Genomic DNA, 21,089 nt, shown 5'->3' with positions numbered 1-21,089 from the left:
TCTCCAGCTCATTTTACAAACAGAGGCAAACAGGGTTAAGCGACTTACCCAGGGTCACACAGCTAGGAAGTGTCTAAGGCCAGATTTGAACTCGGGAAGATGAGTCTTCCTGACTCCCCACCTAGCTCTCTATCTACTGCACCACCTAGCTGTCCCAGGACCTCAATGAAGGTCAAGTAAAGCTACACTGTGGGGAAAAAAAAACCCTCCACATTCATTAAACAAATCTGAATTTTATTTACATTGTAGGATTAGAAAAGAAACAAATTTCCTTGTGTCTTTCATGAACAAGTGATAGATTTCCAGAAGTCTATCCCAAGTGGTTGGAGAAAAGTAGAAAAAAGGGATCAATGACTCAATTCGCTAATTCCAATGAAAATGAGGAAGGGAAATACATCAGTGCTTTGACCTCAAAGAAATCATTGTGGCTAACAGAGAGCAACAGTTTCTACTTTCAAAATGAATTTATTTGTGAGGACAAAACTAGGTTAGTTTGACTTTCAAAATTCAAGTTAATTCTTAACCAGGCTTTCCAGTTGCCAGGGCCAGATCTTGCCTGACCTTTCTTCATTTACTTCTGTTAGGAATGGTTATACCCAAAAAGCATCAGGGAAAGGGAATACACTCTAGGCACCCTAGTGCCCCAAAGGAATAAGCTATTCTACTTAGGGGTAAGGCCCTCTCCTATAAGAAGCCTTTGTCAGCTTGAAGGTGGCCGCTGTCAACTCTACACCAGTGAATGACATCACAAATAACCTTGATCTCTCTTCCCAAATTTACATTCTTCTAAGTTTATTCTCCTGCATATAGTAGACACTTTAAGTTCTTGACTGACCTCTATCTCTAAACCTATTTCATTAACAGATTAAAAAAATTAAAAAAAAAAAAAAAGGAAAAGGGATGAGTTTGAAAAGAAGCAAGACTGGTAGGAACTCTATAATTATCTTCTTGGTATGAAAAATAGTGACATGTATTAGTTTCCTTTCATCATTTTGGCTAAAATTTAATCATCTAGCAATATCTTCGATGTTGGTTTCACATTGCAAATATTGGCAGCATAGGTATTCAGACCAAACTTGTTTTAAAAATGAATATGTTAATATTAAGGCTTCAGAATTTGAAAATTCTAGCAACACTGCAATCAAGCTCTCCTCTCCTTTCCTTTCTCATTGTCCTCTTCTTTTTTTACCCACTTCTTCCTCTCATTAAGGCTGACATTAAGTTGGAATTGATCAGAAAAACCTGAAAGTAGAGGCCTCCATCTTGTGTTCAAGAGGCCCACCTGGGTATGGGTGAAATTTTTAAAAAATTATTTTGTAACATTCCTGTATTTTTAGTCAAATTGCTACCAAGAAGTTATTCCTGGACAGGTGTGAGGCCCATGGCATATCAGATAGTGTCCTCATACCAAGATGGTTACATAGATAAAATCAAACTAAAATGTCACAGCTTTTTAAGTACTAACTTTGTGTGTGTTTGTGTGTATGTCTAATTCAGGTTTAGGGGGGTTGGTTTTGTTTATTTTTAAAAAGTACAACTGGTAATATCACTTTTCTGCTACCTTACTTCAAGGATTCTAAATTCTGATTACTAATAATAAAGCCAAACTCTCTACTTCTAACTTTCTTTTTTCCCATCGATCTCATTACTTTCTTTCACTTTTCTATTATCTCTCTTATTTTCTTCTCTCCTCTCCTTTGCTTTCTTCTTCTCTTCTCTTCTCTTCTCTCTCTCTCTCTCTCTTTCTCTCTCTCCCCCTCTCTCCGTCTCTGTCTCTACATCTCTGTTGTTCTCCTCTACTTTCTTGTTACTTTCTTCAATTCACCCATTTCAGGAATGGAAAGCCTGTATCCCCTTGTTTTAACTGTCCTGCCCCAACCCAGCCCAACCTGTTCCCAACCCAAACCAACTCAGTCTTTAACTTGTACTCCTCTTCCTTCAAAAGGGAATAAAAAAGAGATTTCAAGTAGAAATGGTGGATTACTAAAAGATTGAGCATCCCTGTAGGGCATTTTATCTGTAATAATCACATGAGACAAATAGAGCTGTTCCTATTGAGGCCTGACCAACCTTAAACTGGTTGGGCTAGACAGGTAACTTGTCCTGAGCAGACCCTCAGATTAAACAAGGAGATAGTCAAACAACAAGTGACTTTCCAGAAATCCATGGGCTTTGTTTCCATCTCACCTTTACTCATTCCTTTACTGCCAATAGCTCTTTCAAGACAAAAAGATAACCTCAGACTATCATAGGCATTTCTTTTTTTTTTCTTTTTGGTGAGGCAATTGGGGTTAAGTGACTTGCCCAGGGTCACACAGCTAGTAAGTGTTAAGTGTCTGGGGTTGGATTTGAACTCAGGTCCTCCTGACTCCAGGGCTGGTGCTCTATGCACTGCGTCACCTAGCTGCCCCCTATCATAGGCATTTCTTAAATTTGAACAATAATTTCAAATTCATTGATGCTGCTTTCAAGATATCTCAATCTTCAACATCCATGGTCCCCTCCAACTTTTCTCACAATGTTAATGAAGCTTTCGGTAATTAAAAAAACAACAGAAGACAAAAGAAGTGTGTCCTCCAAATGAGGGTGGTGGTGGGGGACACATTGCATAGGACCTTCAGGGACAACAGGATTTGAGGTACTCTGTGTAAGCTGTATATCAACTCAAGATTCCAGTCCTTTGCCAAAATTTCTCCCGATTTTAATTCACCGGGAGCCTCCTTCCCATTAAGTCCACCCACCTGGAGTCTGCCTTGGTCAGGGTTCTCCTTCAGGCTGCTGAGCCACAGACTCAGGATTTAGTAAATAAATTTCTCTATAACTGAGAATCTTGAGTTGAGAAACCTCAACTCATGCTTTTGGCCTAATATTTCATTGAACAGGCTTCCCTTTGACCAGGATTCTATTGATGGTAAATGATCCCAAAGATGAAAAGCGCCAGAAAGCAGGGAAGGGGGCTGACTCTAACAACACTCATCAGCCTCTGCAAGAAAAGACAGTACTTTTTTCTTTCCAGTCACAAGTAGTTTCTGGGTCAAAGTCCGTGATGCTTGCTTCATTGTGTTCCCAGGGTAGCAGCATCAATGTTCTCTCACAGGACACTAGAAGCTGACTTCCGTTAGCGAACCAAGGTAAGGACGGTGGCTGATGCCACAAAGGGTGATGAGTAAGCTGTGGCGAGTCCTTGCAAACCAATGACAAAGTAGCGGCATCCTTTGGTGATCACTTTCCCAACATTCTGTTTTTAAAGAAAAAAAAAATTATCAGTAGGTATTTAAATGGTAATGCAGTGGATAGATTACCAGCCCTAGAGTTAGGAGGACCTGAGTTCAAATCCAGCCTCAGACACTTTCTAGTTGTGTGTCCCATGGCAAGTCATTTAATCCTATTTGCCTCAGTTTCCTCATCTGTCAAATTAATTGGAGAAGGAAACGGCAAACCATTTGAGTATCTTTGCCCAGAAAACCCCAAATGGGGTCGCAGAGTCAGACATGACTAAACAGCAAACAGTATTCAAACTCCTCATGAGTGAAGGGAGAATGAATTTAATCGCTATGACATTCCTTTCAAAAAAAAAAGTCAATCACAGATTGACAGAAGAATTAATAGTGTTATTCAAGAGAGTACATTAAATTAGATACTAGTGGGCCTGGTACAGAGATGAACTAGTCAGTTTTCCCTGGCGGCCTGACCCTGGGTTAGTCACTCTGAGTTTCATTTTCTACATCTATAAAATGGGAGTAATGAGACATAATCATTACAAGGCCTTTGCAACCATAAAGTGCTGATACAAATGCTAGTTTCTCTTTCACTCTTTCTGTTTCTATTATCAGTACCCAAATTCCTTCCAACATTGTAGATCATAACCTATACCTGACCATTGGTGTGATTTTCATCCATGTCCTCCTGAAAGTTCCCCCACTGGTGTCCACCCAATGTGCCAGAGGGGCTCCTTCACTTTCCCACAACTCAGAGAGGATACCAGTGGAGCACCCTGACCATCTACCCATCATCCTTTGCTCTCACTAGCCAGCCTATCTCTGTCATATAATTCTATAATGACATTCTTTACTCCCAGTTTTTCTTCATCATTCTTCACTGGTTATATATTGTAGCCTGCTCACATTTACCATGGGACATTTCTGTTTCCCTTTCTCTCAGTCCTTTGTTTAATAAATAATGAGCATTTATTAAGAGTTTAGTATGGGCCAGGCACTGTGTTAGGTACTGGTGTTCTACATCTCAATGGAGATATAGAACAAGAGATAAACTGATGGAACTGAAAAAGATGAGATGCTTAGGGTCAGTAAAAGTACCTTTCATTTTCCAAAAAGTAATGCAATCCAGTCCACTTTTTCCTTCTTTATATAAACTCTAGGTGTAGCTCATTATGTATCTATATTGTGTGTCCCAGACAGGGATGTGCTGAAGCCAGCTGGAACCTGCAGTTGGCCAGAGTTAATGGTTAAACTTAGGTTGTAAGCATTTATTTACACCTTAGAAATCAGAAAATACAACAAATCAGGGCTTGTCCTATTGTTTTGTTGATTGTCTAGACTTAGGAAAGTGATAGAAATGAAGATTAAAACTTAAAAGTGTGTATGTGTGCATACCCCCTCCCAGCCTCGTTAAACATTTCCTAGCACACCCCACTATTACTCTGTAAACATTGCTTGAGCTCAGGAGGAGGACAGTAGAAAACTCAGGCAAGGAAATTACCAGACTGTAGGCCTGGGGATTGTAGTTGCTGCTGCTGCTGACAACAACAATAACTTTATTATTATTTTTTTTTTTTTGGTGAGGCAATTGGGGTTAAGTGACTTGCCCAGGGTCACACAGCTAGTAAGTGTTAAGTGTCTGGGGCCGGATTTGAACTCAGGTCCTCCTGACTCCAGGGCCGGTACTCTATGCACTGTGCCACCTCACTGCCCCAACAACAATAACTTTAAGGGCTGCAAAGTGCTTTACATCCATCACTTCACTGGAGCCTCACGACCCGCCTATTCCCAGATACACATTCTGTTAGACTTACACGTTGGTTGTTGTTCAGTTGAGTCTGACACTTTTGTGACCCTACATGTTTTTTTTTGTTTGTTTTTTAATTTTTGTTTTTAAACATACATCTAGATAACTAACAAAGCTTATCTGAAACTGGCTCAATGACTATATATATATACATTTTCTATTTTCTGATCTTGCTTTCAACCATTCCAAGAAACCATAAGATTGAGAGCTGAAAGAGACATCAAAGAGTCATTCTACAGATGAGGAAACTGAGGCTTTATGGAGGGGAAATGATTTTTCCTAAGGTCACACAGGTATTTAGCAGCTAAGCCAGCATTCAAACTCAGGTCCACTGATCCCAAATGCAAAACTCTTTCTATTACTCCATGATCCCTTTTGAGTACCCTGCAGAAATCGGTGAGGTTAGCACTCACTGCTTCCTCTATGCCTTCTCCTATGACCACGGTTTCCACTGATGTCTCTACCCCCACCCTCTTGACCCAGATGGGGTCACAAAGAGTCAGACATTGACTGACATGACAACAACAAGTAATGGAAGGTAGAGGAAGAGAACAGTATGGAGTGATGCATTTTTGGAAGGCTCTTGCAGAGCTAACTAGACATTTTATACGTGAAACAACAAAACAATTTTTAAAATAAAGAAAAGCAGAGAGAAATTCTTTTGAATGTTGAGCTACTAAAATCAAAGATGGCTTATATTTATTTCTTTAAATTTTGTTCCGTGACATTTATGTCATCTACATTCTTGGCTTATTATCTCTTAAGAAGGATTTATCATTTCATCTTTGCCACTATCAAAAATACCACTAAAATAACTCATTTATCGGAGGGATGTCAAAACATAGCTTTGAGATATGTGGAATAAAGACATGTAAAATATCTATCTGCCAAGGTTTATTTCAACGCCATCCAAAGAGGACAGCTTTTCAGTTTTTGGATCAAAGTGAGAGAAATTCACTCTCACCATTACTGATTTCCTGGGAATGGAGTTTGTGTATGAATTGGGAGCAGAGTGAGCAGGGAGTAGGCAAGACTGTCAGTTAATTCTTTTTTGGGAGGGGGGAGGTGAAACACAATATTATTGTTATTCACAATGACCTTGGAAAGTGAAATTAATCATAAACAAATGGCAAGAAATTCTCCCCAAACCAAGAATAATTAGAATAGAATTTCTTAGTAAGGCAAAAACTTGATTTAGGAGGCTAGAAGAAGCTTCACCCATATGAGAAAAATGATAGATTCTATGAAAGCATGGTGGAATATTGGGGCAGAAAAGAATATGGGACCTTGTCCCCAATGAATCCAACAGGACTTGGACCCTTTCCCATACCATGATTTGAAGCTCTGACATTATGAGAAAAAAAGAGGCAAGAAAAAGTTTATCTCCACACACACACACACACAAAAATGGCTTTAAACAACTTCGGGAAGAAAAAAATTTGCCAGAATTTTTTTTCTGAAAGTATGTTATAATGTGTAACCTATATAAAATTGCTTAGTCTTAGGGAGGTGAGAGGTGAGGGAGGGAGAAAAAGAATTTGTAACTCAAAATTTTTTTAAGTGAAAGTTTAAAATTGTGCTTACATGTAACTGGGGGAAAATATTTTTGTTTTGGTGAGTCATTTGGGGTTAAGTGATTTGCCCAGGGTCACACAGCTGGTGTTAAGTGTCTGAGGTCATATTTGAACTCAGGTCCTCCTGAATCCAGGACCGGTACTCTATCCACTGCACCACCTAGCTGCCCCTAAAATATTATTTTTAAAAAGGAAGTATGTTATATAAGGATGAATATGAATGGCATAGAGGTTCCATCCATGTCTAAGTTTTGAGTTAGTATGTGATACAGCAGCCCTAAGGCAGGAGTCCCACAAAAAAGGATGCGCTGAGCCTGAGTTTGGCCTCCCAGGCTACCAGAGAGGATCTGCAACTGGTACAAAAAATTCCACGGTCAAAAAAAAAATCCACCAAGAAGTGAAATTTCTTCCACCTACCAAAACAAATACCATATTTTTAAAGCCATAACAATAAATACAATGACTATCAAACAAGCCCATATAGAGAGAGGGGGAAAGTCATCTGTTAGTTTCCTCCAGACTTGAGTTTCTCCCCAAGTTCAAATTCTTTGTGTTTAGTTACTGAGGTCAAGGGAGGAGGCTTAGCTATTGGGAGTTAACTGGAATTTGCTTTGCTTTCTGGGGCTGCAGTCCTTGATGACTTCTCAGTAGAAATGGTAATTAAATTCAACTGCCCATTCATTCCTCTGTCACACGGCTTTCCATTTGGGGAGGGGGGGGCAGGGTTTACAAAAAATGGAAGTCTAGGAAATCCATTATCTTTTAAACTACAGCTGTGGGGAAATCTGGTGTTAATGGAGGAAAACTACTACCAAAACCTGTAAGATGTAGAGAATCAGGGTCTTTCCCAGCCTGGTGAGATATGGGTACAAATAGAAGAGTCACAGAAGGGGAGGAAGGTAATTTCTGTTTCTTGTTAATTGATATATAACCAGTTATCCCCTTTATGGTGGGAATTTCCCCATTCTTTTTTTTTTTTTAAGTGAGGCAATTGGGGTTAAGTGACTTGCCCAGGGTCACACAACTAGTAAGTGTTAAGTGTCTGAGGCCAGATTTGAACTCAGGTACTCCTGAATCCAGGGCCGGTGCTCTATCCACAGTGTCACCTAGCTGCCCCCCCATTCTTTTTCAAAAGGGAAAATAGCTCTAAACAATTATAAATTATATAGCTCTAAACAAGAGAGCTATATCACTTCCCCACCACCACTACCCCAAAACATACAAAATGAGGAAGACTTTTAATTTTAAGCCTGTGAGGTAGGTCATAGGACAACAGAGTTAAAGCTGGAAGAGATCTCACAATTGGTAAGGGACCAACTCCCCTCCTCCCTTATAGCTGAGGTTCTGACTTGCCCAAAGTCACATGAGTAGAGAGTCTATCTCCAAGGCCAATACTCTTTCCACTTCACCATGCTGCCTGCCTAGAAGTGGTACTGGTATTATTTCCATTTTACCAATGAAAAACCCGAGACCCAGAATTGCCCAATATCACACAACAGTGGTGGAACATGGAAAGGATCCCCAATCTTCTGGCTGGAAATCCACTGCTTTTTCTACTTCATCAAAGCTACTTGGGGGCTCTGGTTTGCTCATAATCTCCTTCCACATAACTGCTTTATTTAATTAAAATCTGCACATCTCTGCTTTAGCCACTGGCTTCCCCAAGCCCACAAGTTGTAAACTTATGGTTTTCAAAAGATCAGCAGTTGAAAGACTTTCTGTTTTATGCTTGAACTCTTAGTTTTCCTTTCTTTTCTTACCCTTAACTGGATATTATTAAACAGCAGACAGAAAATGAAACTCATTTTCCACATTGGGCTTCTTTTAGGGGGTTAAAGAACAATTACCAAATGTTCCACAACATTCAACCAGCATTTATTGTGCACTGAACAACAACTATGGAAATGCAACATATTATTAGTTATACAGGCTGCTTGAAAATTATTAGTGAAGTTTTAAGGTATTAAAAGTTAAAACTGTACTAAGACTTCTGGGGCACCCTGTATAATTAGAATGATAATATAAAGTTAGATGAAGGAGAGGAGGAGGACAAAGGGGAAGAGGGAGAAAAGAGGGAAGAGGGAGAGAGGAGGGAGGAAGTGGGGAAGGAGAAGGAGGAGGAGAAACATTACCTTCTTCTTTGTGGCTATACCCTAAGGATCATGGGACCTTTCTATCTGACTTGCAACTTAAACCTTCTGTATGTGTTGTCTTCTCCGTTAGAATGTGAGCCTCTTGCGAGCAAGGACCATTTTGCCTTTTCTCTTTGTAGTCTCACAGTACACAGTATACTGTACATAGTAAGAACTTGATAAACGCTTTTTAATTCATTCGTTCATTTATTAGACAAAGGCTTACTCTGATAAAGCTGATGAGCTAGTGATATAAGGAGAATTTTAAATTTTAAATTCACTCCCTAAATGGGTCAAATTCAGATTCACTGATATTTAGAGGTAATAGAGGTCTGTCTGCTCTCAGAGGCAGTGTGGTATAGTAAACAGAGCTTTGGAGCCAGGGTATGGGAGGCTTCATTTGAGGTCTTGCTACAAAAAGTGATGAGCTATATAACCACAAGCAAGTGCATGAACCTCCTTTTCTCATCTGTAAAATGGAGATGATCCTAGTATTAACCTCGCAGGGTTATCATGAGAATCATACAAATTAAATATGTAAAGGGCTTTATGATCCTTAAAGCCTTACATAAATGTCACCATGATTGTGGAGGTTGGTCAGGTCCTGCCCTGGGGTTGAGGGGTTAAGAGGGAGTCAGAGAATTTGTCAAAATGTCATAGGAGCGGGCGGCTAGGTGGTGCAGTGGACAAAGCACCGGCCCTGGATTCAGGAGTACCTAAGTTCAAATCCGGCCTCAGACACTTGACACATACTAGCTGTGTGACTCTGGGCAAGTCACTTAACCCCCATTGCCCCGAAAAAACAAACAAACAAAAAAAACACAAACAAACAAACAAAAATGTCATAGGAGTTAGAGCTGGAAGAAGCCTTAGGGGTTATTTTGTCTAATCCCCTTGTTTTATTGATAAAGAAAATGAGATCCAAAGAAATCAGCTGATTTGACCAAAGAATCACAGTTATTAATTAGTATCATAGGTTTAGAGCAGAAAGGAGGCTTACAAGTCATATAATCTAATGCCCTGATTTTACATGTGAAAAACAGAAACCTAAAGAGATTAACTGACTTGGCCAGGCTCTTAATAAACAGAATACTGAGGTATTGGATATAAGTATTTGAGAATAGATATAAAGTTCCCAATACTTTTTCTAAATGAGCTATGGTATTATATCCATCCCTAAAAAAGACAGAGGTTCCCTTATGTCTATTTCTTAGTGTAAATCAATTAGCTTCCCTTTAAATAGTTAGATAGTATGTCATTCCATGCATATTTATCTAGTATTCATATTATTCTATTATCTATGATATCTTTAAGCAGTTTCCCTGCTTTTAGGAAATAAGTATTTGATCATTTAGACCTTTTAAATTGCTCACATTTATTTACCTCCTAAGTTTCTCTTACCTTCTGAACTTGCACTTTGAATATGCTATCAAGCTGTGGATCTCTCAATAGGAATAGTTAGAAGGCACTGATTCTATTAAATAACTGTTTTTCTCCCTATAGAAATATGACAACTATGTAGAATTGGTGGCTAGATGGAAAGATTGAGAGTGCTGGGTTTGGAATCAGGAAGACCTGAGATCAAATTTGGCCTCAGATATTCAGTAGCTGTGTGATCCTGGGCAAGTCATTTAACCTCCATCTCAGTTTTCTAAGCTATAAAATGGGAATAATAATAGTACTTACCTCCCAGAGTTGTCATGAAAATAAAATGCGACAATATAATGAACTATGCAAATTTTAAAACATTATATGATGATGATGTTCAGTTTTGCAAGACAAGCTATTCTTGGTTGTAATTTGGTTTTAATTTTCTCTTTGGTATACCATGTTCCAAAATTTATTTTCCTTTCTAATTTTTATTGCATAATCTTGCATGATCTTGACTGTATATCCTTGGTATGTGATCTCTTTCAATCTAACTGCCCATAGTAAGTTTTCTTTGACTTGGAAGATCTGGAATTTGATCAAATCATTGGGCGCTTCTTTCAGATGGTGATGTTTAGATTTTGTCTATTTTGAATTTGCCCTCTGGTTCCAGTATTTCTATACAATTTTCTGAAAATATGGTATGGGTTTTTGTTTTGTTTTGTTTTGTTTTGTTTTATTCTGGTTTTTGGAGAAACTGATGATTCTTAAATTATCTCTCTTACTTTAGAGAAGACCTGTTTTCCAATCATTTCTTATCTCATTTGAGCTTCACAACAACTCTAGAAAGTAAATGCTATTATTATCCCCATTTTACAGATGAAGAAACCAAACACAAATAGAGATTAAGTGACTTGCCTAAGGTTACTAGGGCCGTTTAGCTAACAAGTGTCAGGCTGGATTTGAGCTCAAGTCTTCCTGACTCCAGGCTATTTGAGATTATGGAATAATGGCATTCTCATCCATGTGAAATAATTAAAAGGGGATGGAATTAATTAAAATCTTATTGGTTATACTGTTTCAACTATGAATACATTCTGCTCTTTAAAAAATTAGGCAACAATTCTTCTTGCAAAAAAAAGAAATCATCCTCCCTATGCAGCTTCCTCTTAGAGACGTCTTTCAAGGTTCTCCATACGTGCTAACTCTCCCATGGGAACCCTTTTCTGATCCCCCTTTTGGCTAGCTGGCAGTGACCCTCAGCTCCTCAGGTGATTTTTTTTCCCCCTCAGGTGATTTTATATCAATTTACTTAGTTTTTTGTCCCCCTGAGTTATACACTTGGGGCAGCTAGGTGGCTCAATGGATAGTGTGCCAGGTCTGGAATCAATAAGACTCATCTTCCCGAGTTCATATTTGTCCTCAGAGACTTACTAGCTGTGTGACCCTTGACAAGTCACTTCACCCTGTTTGTCTCAGTTTCCTCATCTGTCAAATGAGCTGGAGAAGGAAATCCTAAACCAATCCAGTATCTTTGCCAAGAAAACTCCAAATGGGGTCATGAAGAGTCAGAAACAACTAAAAAATGACTGAATAACAACTACTCCACCCCACCCTCCAGAATGTGAGCTCCTTACGGGGAGGGGCTGCTTTTCATCTGTCTTTTTATATGGTGTTCTGCACATAGTAGGCATTTTTTAAAAGTATTTGTGGAAGTAAATCGGAGTCCACCTCTCTTTTCATTTCTTTCTTTGCACCCCCACAATGGAACATAGTCAACACTTAATAAATGATTGTTGACTTTAATTGAAATCTATCACTCTTTTCATCATTGCAGCATGGGGTAGGATGAGTGGGATATGGGAGAGGGGGCAATGTTGATCAGGGAGGGTGTTGCAAGGACTTATTCATTTCTTTTGACTCATTTGTCATGCAAAGATTTTTCACACCAGTGCTGATATACTACAGCAATTGTCAACCACATTTATTTTCCTTAAATAGTAGCAGGAAGAGACTTGGACATAAATTGAAAATCTGATTGCTGAAAAAAGTTGTCATTATCCTTCCCTGCTGTGTTTTAGTGAATTGTTTTTAAAAAGCCAGGCTTGTTTTCTAGTAAATCTCCCTTCACAAGTTTGATTCAAGTGATATGAGAACAAAATCTTAGAACAATTAGAAAAGCTCACATTTATAGCCCCAACATTATTATACAAAAGCAATCTCTACACGGGAGACAGTGCAACATACTGGGGAAACTGCTGGGTTTAGAAAGCGAGGACCTGAGTTTTCCTGACTACCTGCACAATTTTAGGCAGATCGTGTAACCCCACTGGGCCTCAGTTTCCTCACTGTAAAATGAGGTTGGTTGGACTAAATGACCCTTAGGATCTTTTCTAGCTTTAAATCTATGATCTCTGAGGTAATGATAGCTTCCTACCCTCCCAAATTGATAAGCTTGTTGTTGGTTTTTTTGTTTGTTTGTTTTGGGGTTTTTTGGTGAGGCAATTGGGGTTAAGTGACTTGCCCAGGGTCACACAGCTAGTAAGTGTTAAAGTGTCTGAGGCTGGATTTGAACTCAGGTCGTCCTGACTCCAGGGCCGATGCTCTATCCACTGCGCCACCTAGCTGCCCGGTAAACTTGGTTTTTGAGACTATATCTTCCTTCTAGTTTGGATGGTAAACAGTTGATGGAACCAAGGAACGAACAGGAGCTAAGATAGCTGTACCCAAAAGGTAAAATGATGATGTTGCTGAAAACAGTGCTGTTGTATGAATTAGCTATTGACTATGATGCCCACAGGAAATACCCCACTTCTCTCCCAGCTCTGCTCCTGACTCACCATCTCCTTCCACCTCTTTAGCAACAGCCTCTTCACCCTGAAGACAGCTCAACCTGTGGGTTTCACCCCTCTGTACCAACACTTCCCTTTCCAGTTCCCTTTCACGTGTTGGCTTCTCCCACTGGAATCTAAGTGATGGAGGAGAGAGAATTTTTTTTTTTTTGCCTTCTATTTGTATCCCCAGTGCTTAGCATAGTGCCTGGCACATAGTAACATTAATAAATGTTCAATCTATCTGTCTACTTGGGTGGAAGCAGGCTTCTATATGTAGAAAGTAGTAAAGACAGAAACTTTGTCACTATAGTGTGAAAGAAATGACATTTCTCCTCTTGGAAAAGAGAAGAAACAAGTGGATACCCTTACTTCCTCTAATGAGGGGTGAGAGGTTTATCCACATTCACAGTTTTATTATCAAACTTGTTGGAAGTAAATAAGAACAATTGAAAAAGGTAGAAACTTGACTTTTTCTATTCATTAAAAGGTGATTAAAAAAAAGAGAGACCAGCTTCTCCATGATAGGCAGGCATCAAATGTAGTAAAAACAGAAAGATCGCAGGCTTTGTAGTCAGAAGACCTGGGATCAAGTTCTGTTTTATTTCTTATAAGCTTCATAATGGAGGCACCTAGGTGGCTCAGTAGATAGATCACTGGACCTGGAGTCAGGAAGAACTGAGTTGAAATATGACCTCAGACACTTACTGCGTGTGTGATCCTGAGTAAGTCACTTAACCTCTATTTGCCTTAATCATCAGCAGGAAATGGCAAACCACTCCAATATCTTTGCCAAGATAACCCTACACGGTCATGAAGAGTTGGACACAACTGAACAACAACAAGCTTCATGATACTGAACAAATCATTTAACTTCCATAAGTCTCAGTTTTCCTGAAAGAGATGATACTATCTAAACAACTCATCTAACTTGTACTTGGAGTCAAGAAAATCTGGGTTCAAATTCTGAATGAGGTTCTTCTTTGTTGTGTGGCCATAGGCAAGTCATTTAATATCAGCCTCAGTAAAGTACTTTGAAAACTTGAAAGTTTACAAAGGGGAAGGAAAGATGATGCATTTTTCAAGTGCTAGCCACTGTGCCTTAGTGCTATACAAATATGATCTCATTTGATCCTCACTAAAATCCTGGGATTAATACAATTATCCCCATTTTACAGTTGCGGAAACTAAGGCAAACAGAAGTGACTTGTCCAAGGTGACACAGCAAATAAGTGTCTGAGACTAGATTTGAGCTCAGGTTTTCCTGGGCTCTATCTCCTATTTCTCTATCTCTTGTTCCATCTCTACCTTGTTTCATCATTATCAGTGGTTATTTTAATGACCAACTTTATGACTCTTGGGCTTGTAAGCTTTAGGAATAATGACTGGACCTATGATTTCATAGGAGGAGAAGGAAACTTAGAGGGAGAGGAAACTCCCTCTGACAATATGGGATGTTGTCTTCATCGAAACTTAAGAGTCTTAATTGCCTTAGAGCATTGGGACTTTGTCCAGAGTCATATACTCAGTGTGTGTCAGGAGAACTTCAACCTAGGCCTTCCAGGATCTCTATCCACTACATTATATAAATGAAAATTATTAGTAGTACTATCACAGCCCCGCCATTTGCAATCTTTGTGACCATAGTGTTAGCCACCTCACCACTATTTCCTCAGTAAAATGAGGGGGTTGGGTCAGATGACTTTTAAGGTCCCTTCAATCTCTAAATCTATGATCTTGGATGGTATGACCAAGGGAGATAATATTTGTAAAGTACTTAGCACAGTGCCTGATGTATAGTGTTGTTTGTCTCACATATAGTGTTCATCCTTCCTTCTCTAAGAGGACCAATGTGACATCAGTAGGGTGAAGTGCAAGTGACTTGCAAGTGAATTGGATTTAAGTGAAGCAGAGCTGTGCAAGGTCATCAGCTTCACTTGATCCCCAGAGTCATAAGAATCCAGTGGTAAGGCATGTCAAGACTACTGGCTATGGTCCAGCCTGACATATAGTAGGGGATTAATAAATGTTTGCTTCCTTTTCCTACCCTTCTCCCACCTGCCATGAATGAGTTGCCAGTTCTAATTTTTTTTTTAACACCCTAGGATAGATTTAATTTTCCTTCATTGATTAAGGAGTGTTGTTATGGCAATAAAAATGAAATTGGATTACTTTTAATTTAAAAAATGAATGGCATGCAACAACAGGGAGAGTGGAGGAGACAGTTGGTTGCTTTGGTTATCAAACTTTTTAAAAATTTAGTGTTCTGCCTCTGAACTGCCTTAGTCTAATCATAATATTGAAAAGTAGTTTTTTCCTCTGTTGAGTGCAATTGGAACCATGAAAACCAATAAACTCTATCTTTACCTGGGAAGATACTTTTTGGAATATTCCCTAATGAGGCTCAGAGGGCTGAGGCAGCATGTTCACAATAGCAAGGAATTAGAAGCTACAAAGATCGGTGTACCTGAGGCTGTAGCCCTAGATAGGGAAAAACCTTGCTTCCTGTCTGTTAGGCACGAAACAGCATAAAACTTCCATTTTTAACCATCTTAGCCTTTCCTCTTGCTCCTCTTCCCCCCAAAATCCTTGAAACCTCTTCCCCTCTGAGCTCTCTTCTCCATCAACAAACCATGTCTGCTGGTCTCAAAACATTCAGCACAGAAACAACCAGTTGGAAGAGGAACCAGGAGAGCTGACAAATGCAATATTTATGCTTGTTGAATTCAGCACCCCTGGAAATATCTGCAAATAATGGGGGGAAGTTTTGAAGAAATGATATCTCCAAAGGATACAAAGTCTTATTGCTGAGACTTCATAATGGTGTGGAGGTTGGCACCGGGTTTTCCAAGGCTCTTCTAATACAATATAAGCTTAGGAATAATCTAGGCAGTCAATCGACAAGCAATTATTAAACACCTACTATGTATCGGGCACTGTGCTGCTGGAGATACAAAGAAAGGCAAGATCAACCAAATAAACAAAAAATGGCTGCTGCCTTGGAGGGGCAGAAACTTACAAGGTAATAGGGGAGACAATGTGCAAACAACGATGAATAAACAAGATAAATACTGGCTGAACTGGGGATACATTCAGGAGGCTGGCACTGAAGTTAAGGCTTTTTGCAGAGTCTAATAGATATAAGGTTAGATTTCCTGAAGTGCCTCTGGAATTGGAGGACCTTGGTTCACCTCTTTCCTTTGATATTTGCTGTGTGTATGACCATGGTCAAATCACTTGACCACTCTAGTCTTCAGTTTCCTCATGTTTTAAAGGAAGGGGTTGGACTAGATGGTCTACAAGGTCCCTTCTAGCCTAGAGTAAGACTAATTTACACAAAATTTCCAAATCATCCAAATCAATCAACATTTACTAAGCACCTACTATGTCTCAAAAGGGGCAGCTAGGTAGAGTGAGTAGAGTGCAGGGCCTGGAGTGAGACTCATCTTCCCGAGTTCAAATCCAGCTGTGTGACCCTAGGTAAGTCACTTTACTCTGTTTGCCTAAGTTTCCTCATCTGTAAAATAAGTTGGAGAAGGAAATGGTAAACCACACCAGTATCTTTGCCAAGAAAATCCCAAATTGGGTCATGAAGTTGGACATGACTAAAAAATGAAACATCATCACCATGTATCAGAAACTGTTCTCTTCTACACATTTCAACAGAGCTACTCATTTTATTAAAAAAAATAGGGCAGCTAAGTGGCACAGTGGATAGAGCACTGGCCCTGGATTCAGGAGGACCTGAGTTCAAATCAGACCTCAGACATTTAACAATTACTAGCTGTATGACCCTGGGCAAGTCACTTAACCCCAATTGCCTCACCAATAAATAAATAAATAAACACATTCTAGGTCAAACTTTGCTTCTGTGCAAGTTTTGTTTCAATTCAATTCAACAAACATTTATTAAACACCTAGTTTGTAAAAGGCTGGGTATAGAGTGCCTACATTCTATTGTGGTGAAACAGCATGAATGTCAAAAAGCTAATTAAATTTTAATTAAATTTCTGAAAGGAGGCCAAAGGTCTAATATGAAGGGTAGTTTGCTAAAAATTGAAGGGAATTCCAGAGGGCACAGTGGAAGAGTAGAGTGTGACTGAGGGGCAGTTGAGGGATGGGCCTGATCCAGATAGGGAATGGTAACCAGAAAAGTTAGAACCTTCAAGCCAGGCAATCTATTACTAGTGAGAATCTCTGTGCCACATTTTACTGCCCCAAGGCTCCCATTCAAAATTACTGAGGCTTTGGGGGCAGGTAGGTGGCGCAGTGGATAAAGCACTGGCCCTGGATTCTGGAGGACCTGAGTTCAAATGTGACTTCAGACACTTGACACTTACTAGCTGTGTGACCCTGGCCAAGTCACTTAACCCCAATTGCCTCACCAAAAAAAAAAAAATTACTGAAGCTCTGAGCAAAACCATGGGACAGTAGATTGTTATCTTCTTCATAGTAGCATGGTCAAAAGATGAACACAAATTAGATGGTTTAGAGTAGATAACCAACTATGAGTGGAATGGGTTGCATAATTACTCACATTAAATAGTATTTGAGAGTTCACAAAATGTTTTCCCAAAGACAATCATTTGAAGTAGTTAATGAAGGCATTATTTCCATTTCACAGATGAGGTAACTGAGGCACAAGAGATTAAATGAATTTACTAGGGTCACACAGCCACAAAGTATCAAAGCTAGAATACAAACTCAAAATTCAGCAATATTTCGATTATACCTGTACCAGAAGCCTAGAGAAATCAGAAAGGGATGCGGGAGAAGTCTTTCCTATGGCAGAAACCCACCAGAACCAGAGAAAACCAGGTAGCATTTTTTTTCTACCCTCAAGGAGTTCACATTTGTTTGTTTGTGTTTTTGGTGAGGCGACTGGGGTTAAGTGACTTGCCCAGGGTCACACAGCTAGTAAGTGTCAAGTGTCTGAGGTCGGATTTGAACTCAGGTACTCCTGACTCCAGGGCCGGTGCTCTATCCATTGCGCCACCTTGCTGCCCCAGGTAGCATTTTTTAAATGGAAAAAACAAATAATCTGAGTTCTAGTTCCGACTCTACCACATTCTCCGTACGCTGGGAAAAGTTACTCCATCTCTCTATGCCTCGGTTTACTCATCTGTAAAAGGGCAAAATGACCCATGCTAAAATTTGCAGAGCTCATTCTTGAAAAGAGCCAGACGATAGGTCAATATGCATTTATTAGGCACTTATTATGTTACAGAAGACTATCTAATAGTTCACGCAAGTGTTCTTTGCCCAAACAGGAACAAGGTTAGGTTGGTTGAGAAACTGGAGTATTTGACCCGTGAATTTTTCAGGTGGGCCTTTGTCCATCGGGGTGTCAGAGGCCGAGAGAGCCATTCCTAGACTGTGGTAAGGGTACCTCCCACCCAGCCCTCAGCCCCCAGCCCCTGCGCAGACTTTGTGCCGGGGGAGACGCGCCTCTAGCGCAGCAGTTGAGGGAGGGAGAAGCGAGAGGATGCGCCCCTTCTCCACCATCTCAGCTGTCGGGGGTCAAGAACAGACAGAGCTGTCCCTTTCCTCCCAGCCAGCTCCAGGGACATCGGGACATGGACGACTCTGATCCCCGTCTCCCGCTCCCGCACCTTCCTCTACACCATACCTTGCCATACTTCTTGAGTTTCTTCCGATATTTCTTTTTGGGCTTTTCTCCGGCTGTCTGTTCCTCCAGGGGCTCGTATCTCTCCGGGAGAAAGGCAAAGTGAACTTTCTTGGAGTGGGCTGCCTTATTCCCCTTCGCCTCACCCTGGGGCTCCTGGCGCGGCAGCTGCTCCTCTTGCCCCTCGGGCTCCTCTCCTTCCTCCTGTTCTAACTGCGGGTGCTGAAGAATATAGGCCTCCTCCTCTTGCTCCCGCCTCGGGAACCGGCGCAGGTATCTGCCTTCCCCCTTCCCTCGGAGCTTGGCGCCCACCGTCATCCTGCCACCTAAGCTGCTGAACCGCGGCTGACTGCAGAGGAGAGGAGAGCACCGAACCTTTGCTCCCCGCCTTCTCTCTGACCCTCGGCCCTGTGACGGCACTGGACTGGATCAGAAGGGCAGCAGAGCCGGGTTCCTGGCGCCCCCTGGTAACAAGGGCCAGTATTGCCTACATAAATGCTAGCACTACTACTACTACTACTACTACTACTACTACTACTACTACTACTACTACTACTACTACTACTACTACTACTGCTACTGCTACTGCTACTGCTACTGCTACTGCTGCTGCTGCTGCTGCTGCTGCTGCATATTTATAGAATGAAAACTAACAAAACACCTTGCATACAACAACTCTGTGTAGTAGGCAGTGCAAATATCATCATTTTTATAGATGATTAAATTCAGGAGCAGAGTGATTCACCCAAGGTCACACACATTATTGTTATTCTTACTCAAATCCTCTGATTCTAAGCACTCTCTCCACTTTGCATATTGCCCCATATCAAAGATATTTTTGACTGGGAATACCAAGTCTTCCCTAGTAGACTAGTAAGCTACCTCCAAGAAAAAATAACCTTATTTCTTTTTTTTTTTTCAATATTAATAATATTTTCCCCAGTTACATGTAAAGATAGTTTTCATCATTGTGTTTTGTTGGGGGGTTTTTGGGGGGGGGGGGCAATGAGGATTAAGTGACTTGCAAGTGTCAAGTGTTTGAGGTTGGATTTAAATTCAGGTCCTCCTGAATCTAGGGCTGGTGCTTTATCCACTGCCACCTAGCTGCCCCATCAGCATTGGTTTTTATAAGATTTTTGAGTTCCAAATATTTCTCCCTCCCCCTTCCCTCCTCCCTCCACAAGACAGCAACCAATCTGATATAGGTTTTATATGTAGAATCATGTTAAACATATTTCCATATTAGTCATAAAAAAGCATTATTTCTTAACATTGTTACTATAACCTCCAAAAACCAAAAGTTCACATATACAACAGTCCTTTGAGGTAAGTTGTGTCTAATCATATGAATTTAAATTTTTTAATTTAAATTTTTTTTTTTAGTGGGGCAATTGGAGTTAAGTGACTTGCCCAGGGTCACACAGCTAGTAAGTGTCAGGTGTCTGAGGCCGGATTTGAACTCAGGTACTCCTGAATCCAGGGCTGGTGCTTTATCCACTGAGCCACCTAGCCACCCTGATCATATGAATTTAATAGTCGAGTAAACAGGTACAAAAAAGACAAATCATTTATTAAATGCCTACTGTATGTAGGCACTGTGCTGGGTGCTAGGGATACCAGAACAAACAAACAAGCCAGTCCCTGGTCTCAAGGAGCTCACAATCTAATGGAGGAGATGACGAAATCAGTGGACTATGAACAAACGAGATCCATACAGGGTATGTTGTAGGTAATATCAGAAAAGAAAGGCACTAAGATTAAGGAGAATTGGAGAAAGCTTCTTACAGAGGATGGGACTGTAGCTGATCCCTGAAGGAAGCCTGGGTAGCCAAGAGGCAGAATTGAAAGGGGAAAGAGTTCCAGGCATGGGGGCAGTTAGTGAAAATTGTCAGAGATGGAGTTTATTGTGAAAGGAACAGAAGTATCACCAGATCACAGACTATTGGGTGGGGGAGAGGGGAATCTGGGGAAGAGCAAGTAATGTGTGAGAAGACTAAGAACAGAGGAAAGAACCAGGTTGTGGAGGGCTTTAAAAGCCAAAGGATTTTACATTTGATCCTAGAAGCAATAGGGAGTGGACTGGATTTTATTAAGAGTTTATTGAGGGGGGGCAGCTAGGTGGCGCAGTGGATAGAGCCCTGGCCCTGGAGTCAGGAGTACCTGAGTTCTAATCCGACCTCAGACACTTAACACTTACTAGCTGTGTGACCCTGGGCAAGTCACTTAACCCCAACTGCCTCACTAAAATAAATAAATAAATAATTAAAAAAAAAAAGTTTATTGAGGGGCAGCTAGGTGGCGCAGTGGATAAAAGCACCGGCTGGCCTCAGACACTTGACCCTTGCTAGCTGTGTGACCCTGGGCAAGTCACTTAACCCCAATTGCCTCACACACACAAAAAAGTTTATTGAATGGGGGTTGGAGAGGAAGGGGGATTGGTCCGACTTGTATTTTTGGAAGACCAATTTGACAGCTGGATGGAGGGTGGATTGGAGTGGGGAGAGACTTGAGGGAGAGAGACCAGTCATTGGGT

General features: G+C 40.5%; 1 protein-coding gene across 1 annotated transcript; it reads right to left on the bottom strand.

Annotated features, from left to right (window-relative positions):
• Window positions 1–213: 213 nt before the first annotated feature.
• On the bottom strand, window positions 214–18,956 carry C4H1orf115 (chromosome 4 C1orf115 homolog). Its single transcript, XM_044005437.1, has 2 exons — window positions 18,560–18,956; window positions 214–3,238 (listed from the first exon to the last, which is right to left on the bottom strand). Exons 1-2 carry the CDS (start codon window positions 18,872–18,874, stop codon window positions 3,119–3,121), a joined length of 435 nt encoding a protein of 144 aa, XP_043861372.1. The 5' UTR covers window positions 18,875–18,956; the 3' UTR covers window positions 214–3,118.
• Window positions 18,957–21,089: the final 2,133 nt, after the last annotated feature.

Source organism: Dromiciops gliroides, chromosome 4, assembly GCF_019393635.1.
Source record: "Dromiciops gliroides isolate mDroGli1 chromosome 4, mDroGli1.pri, whole genome shotgun sequence".
NCBI lineage: Eukaryota > Metazoa > Chordata > Mammalia > Microbiotheria > Microbiotheriidae > Dromiciops > Dromiciops gliroides.
Note: the sequence above shows the minus strand (reverse complement) of the source record. Positions and strands in the feature narration are given on the sequence as shown.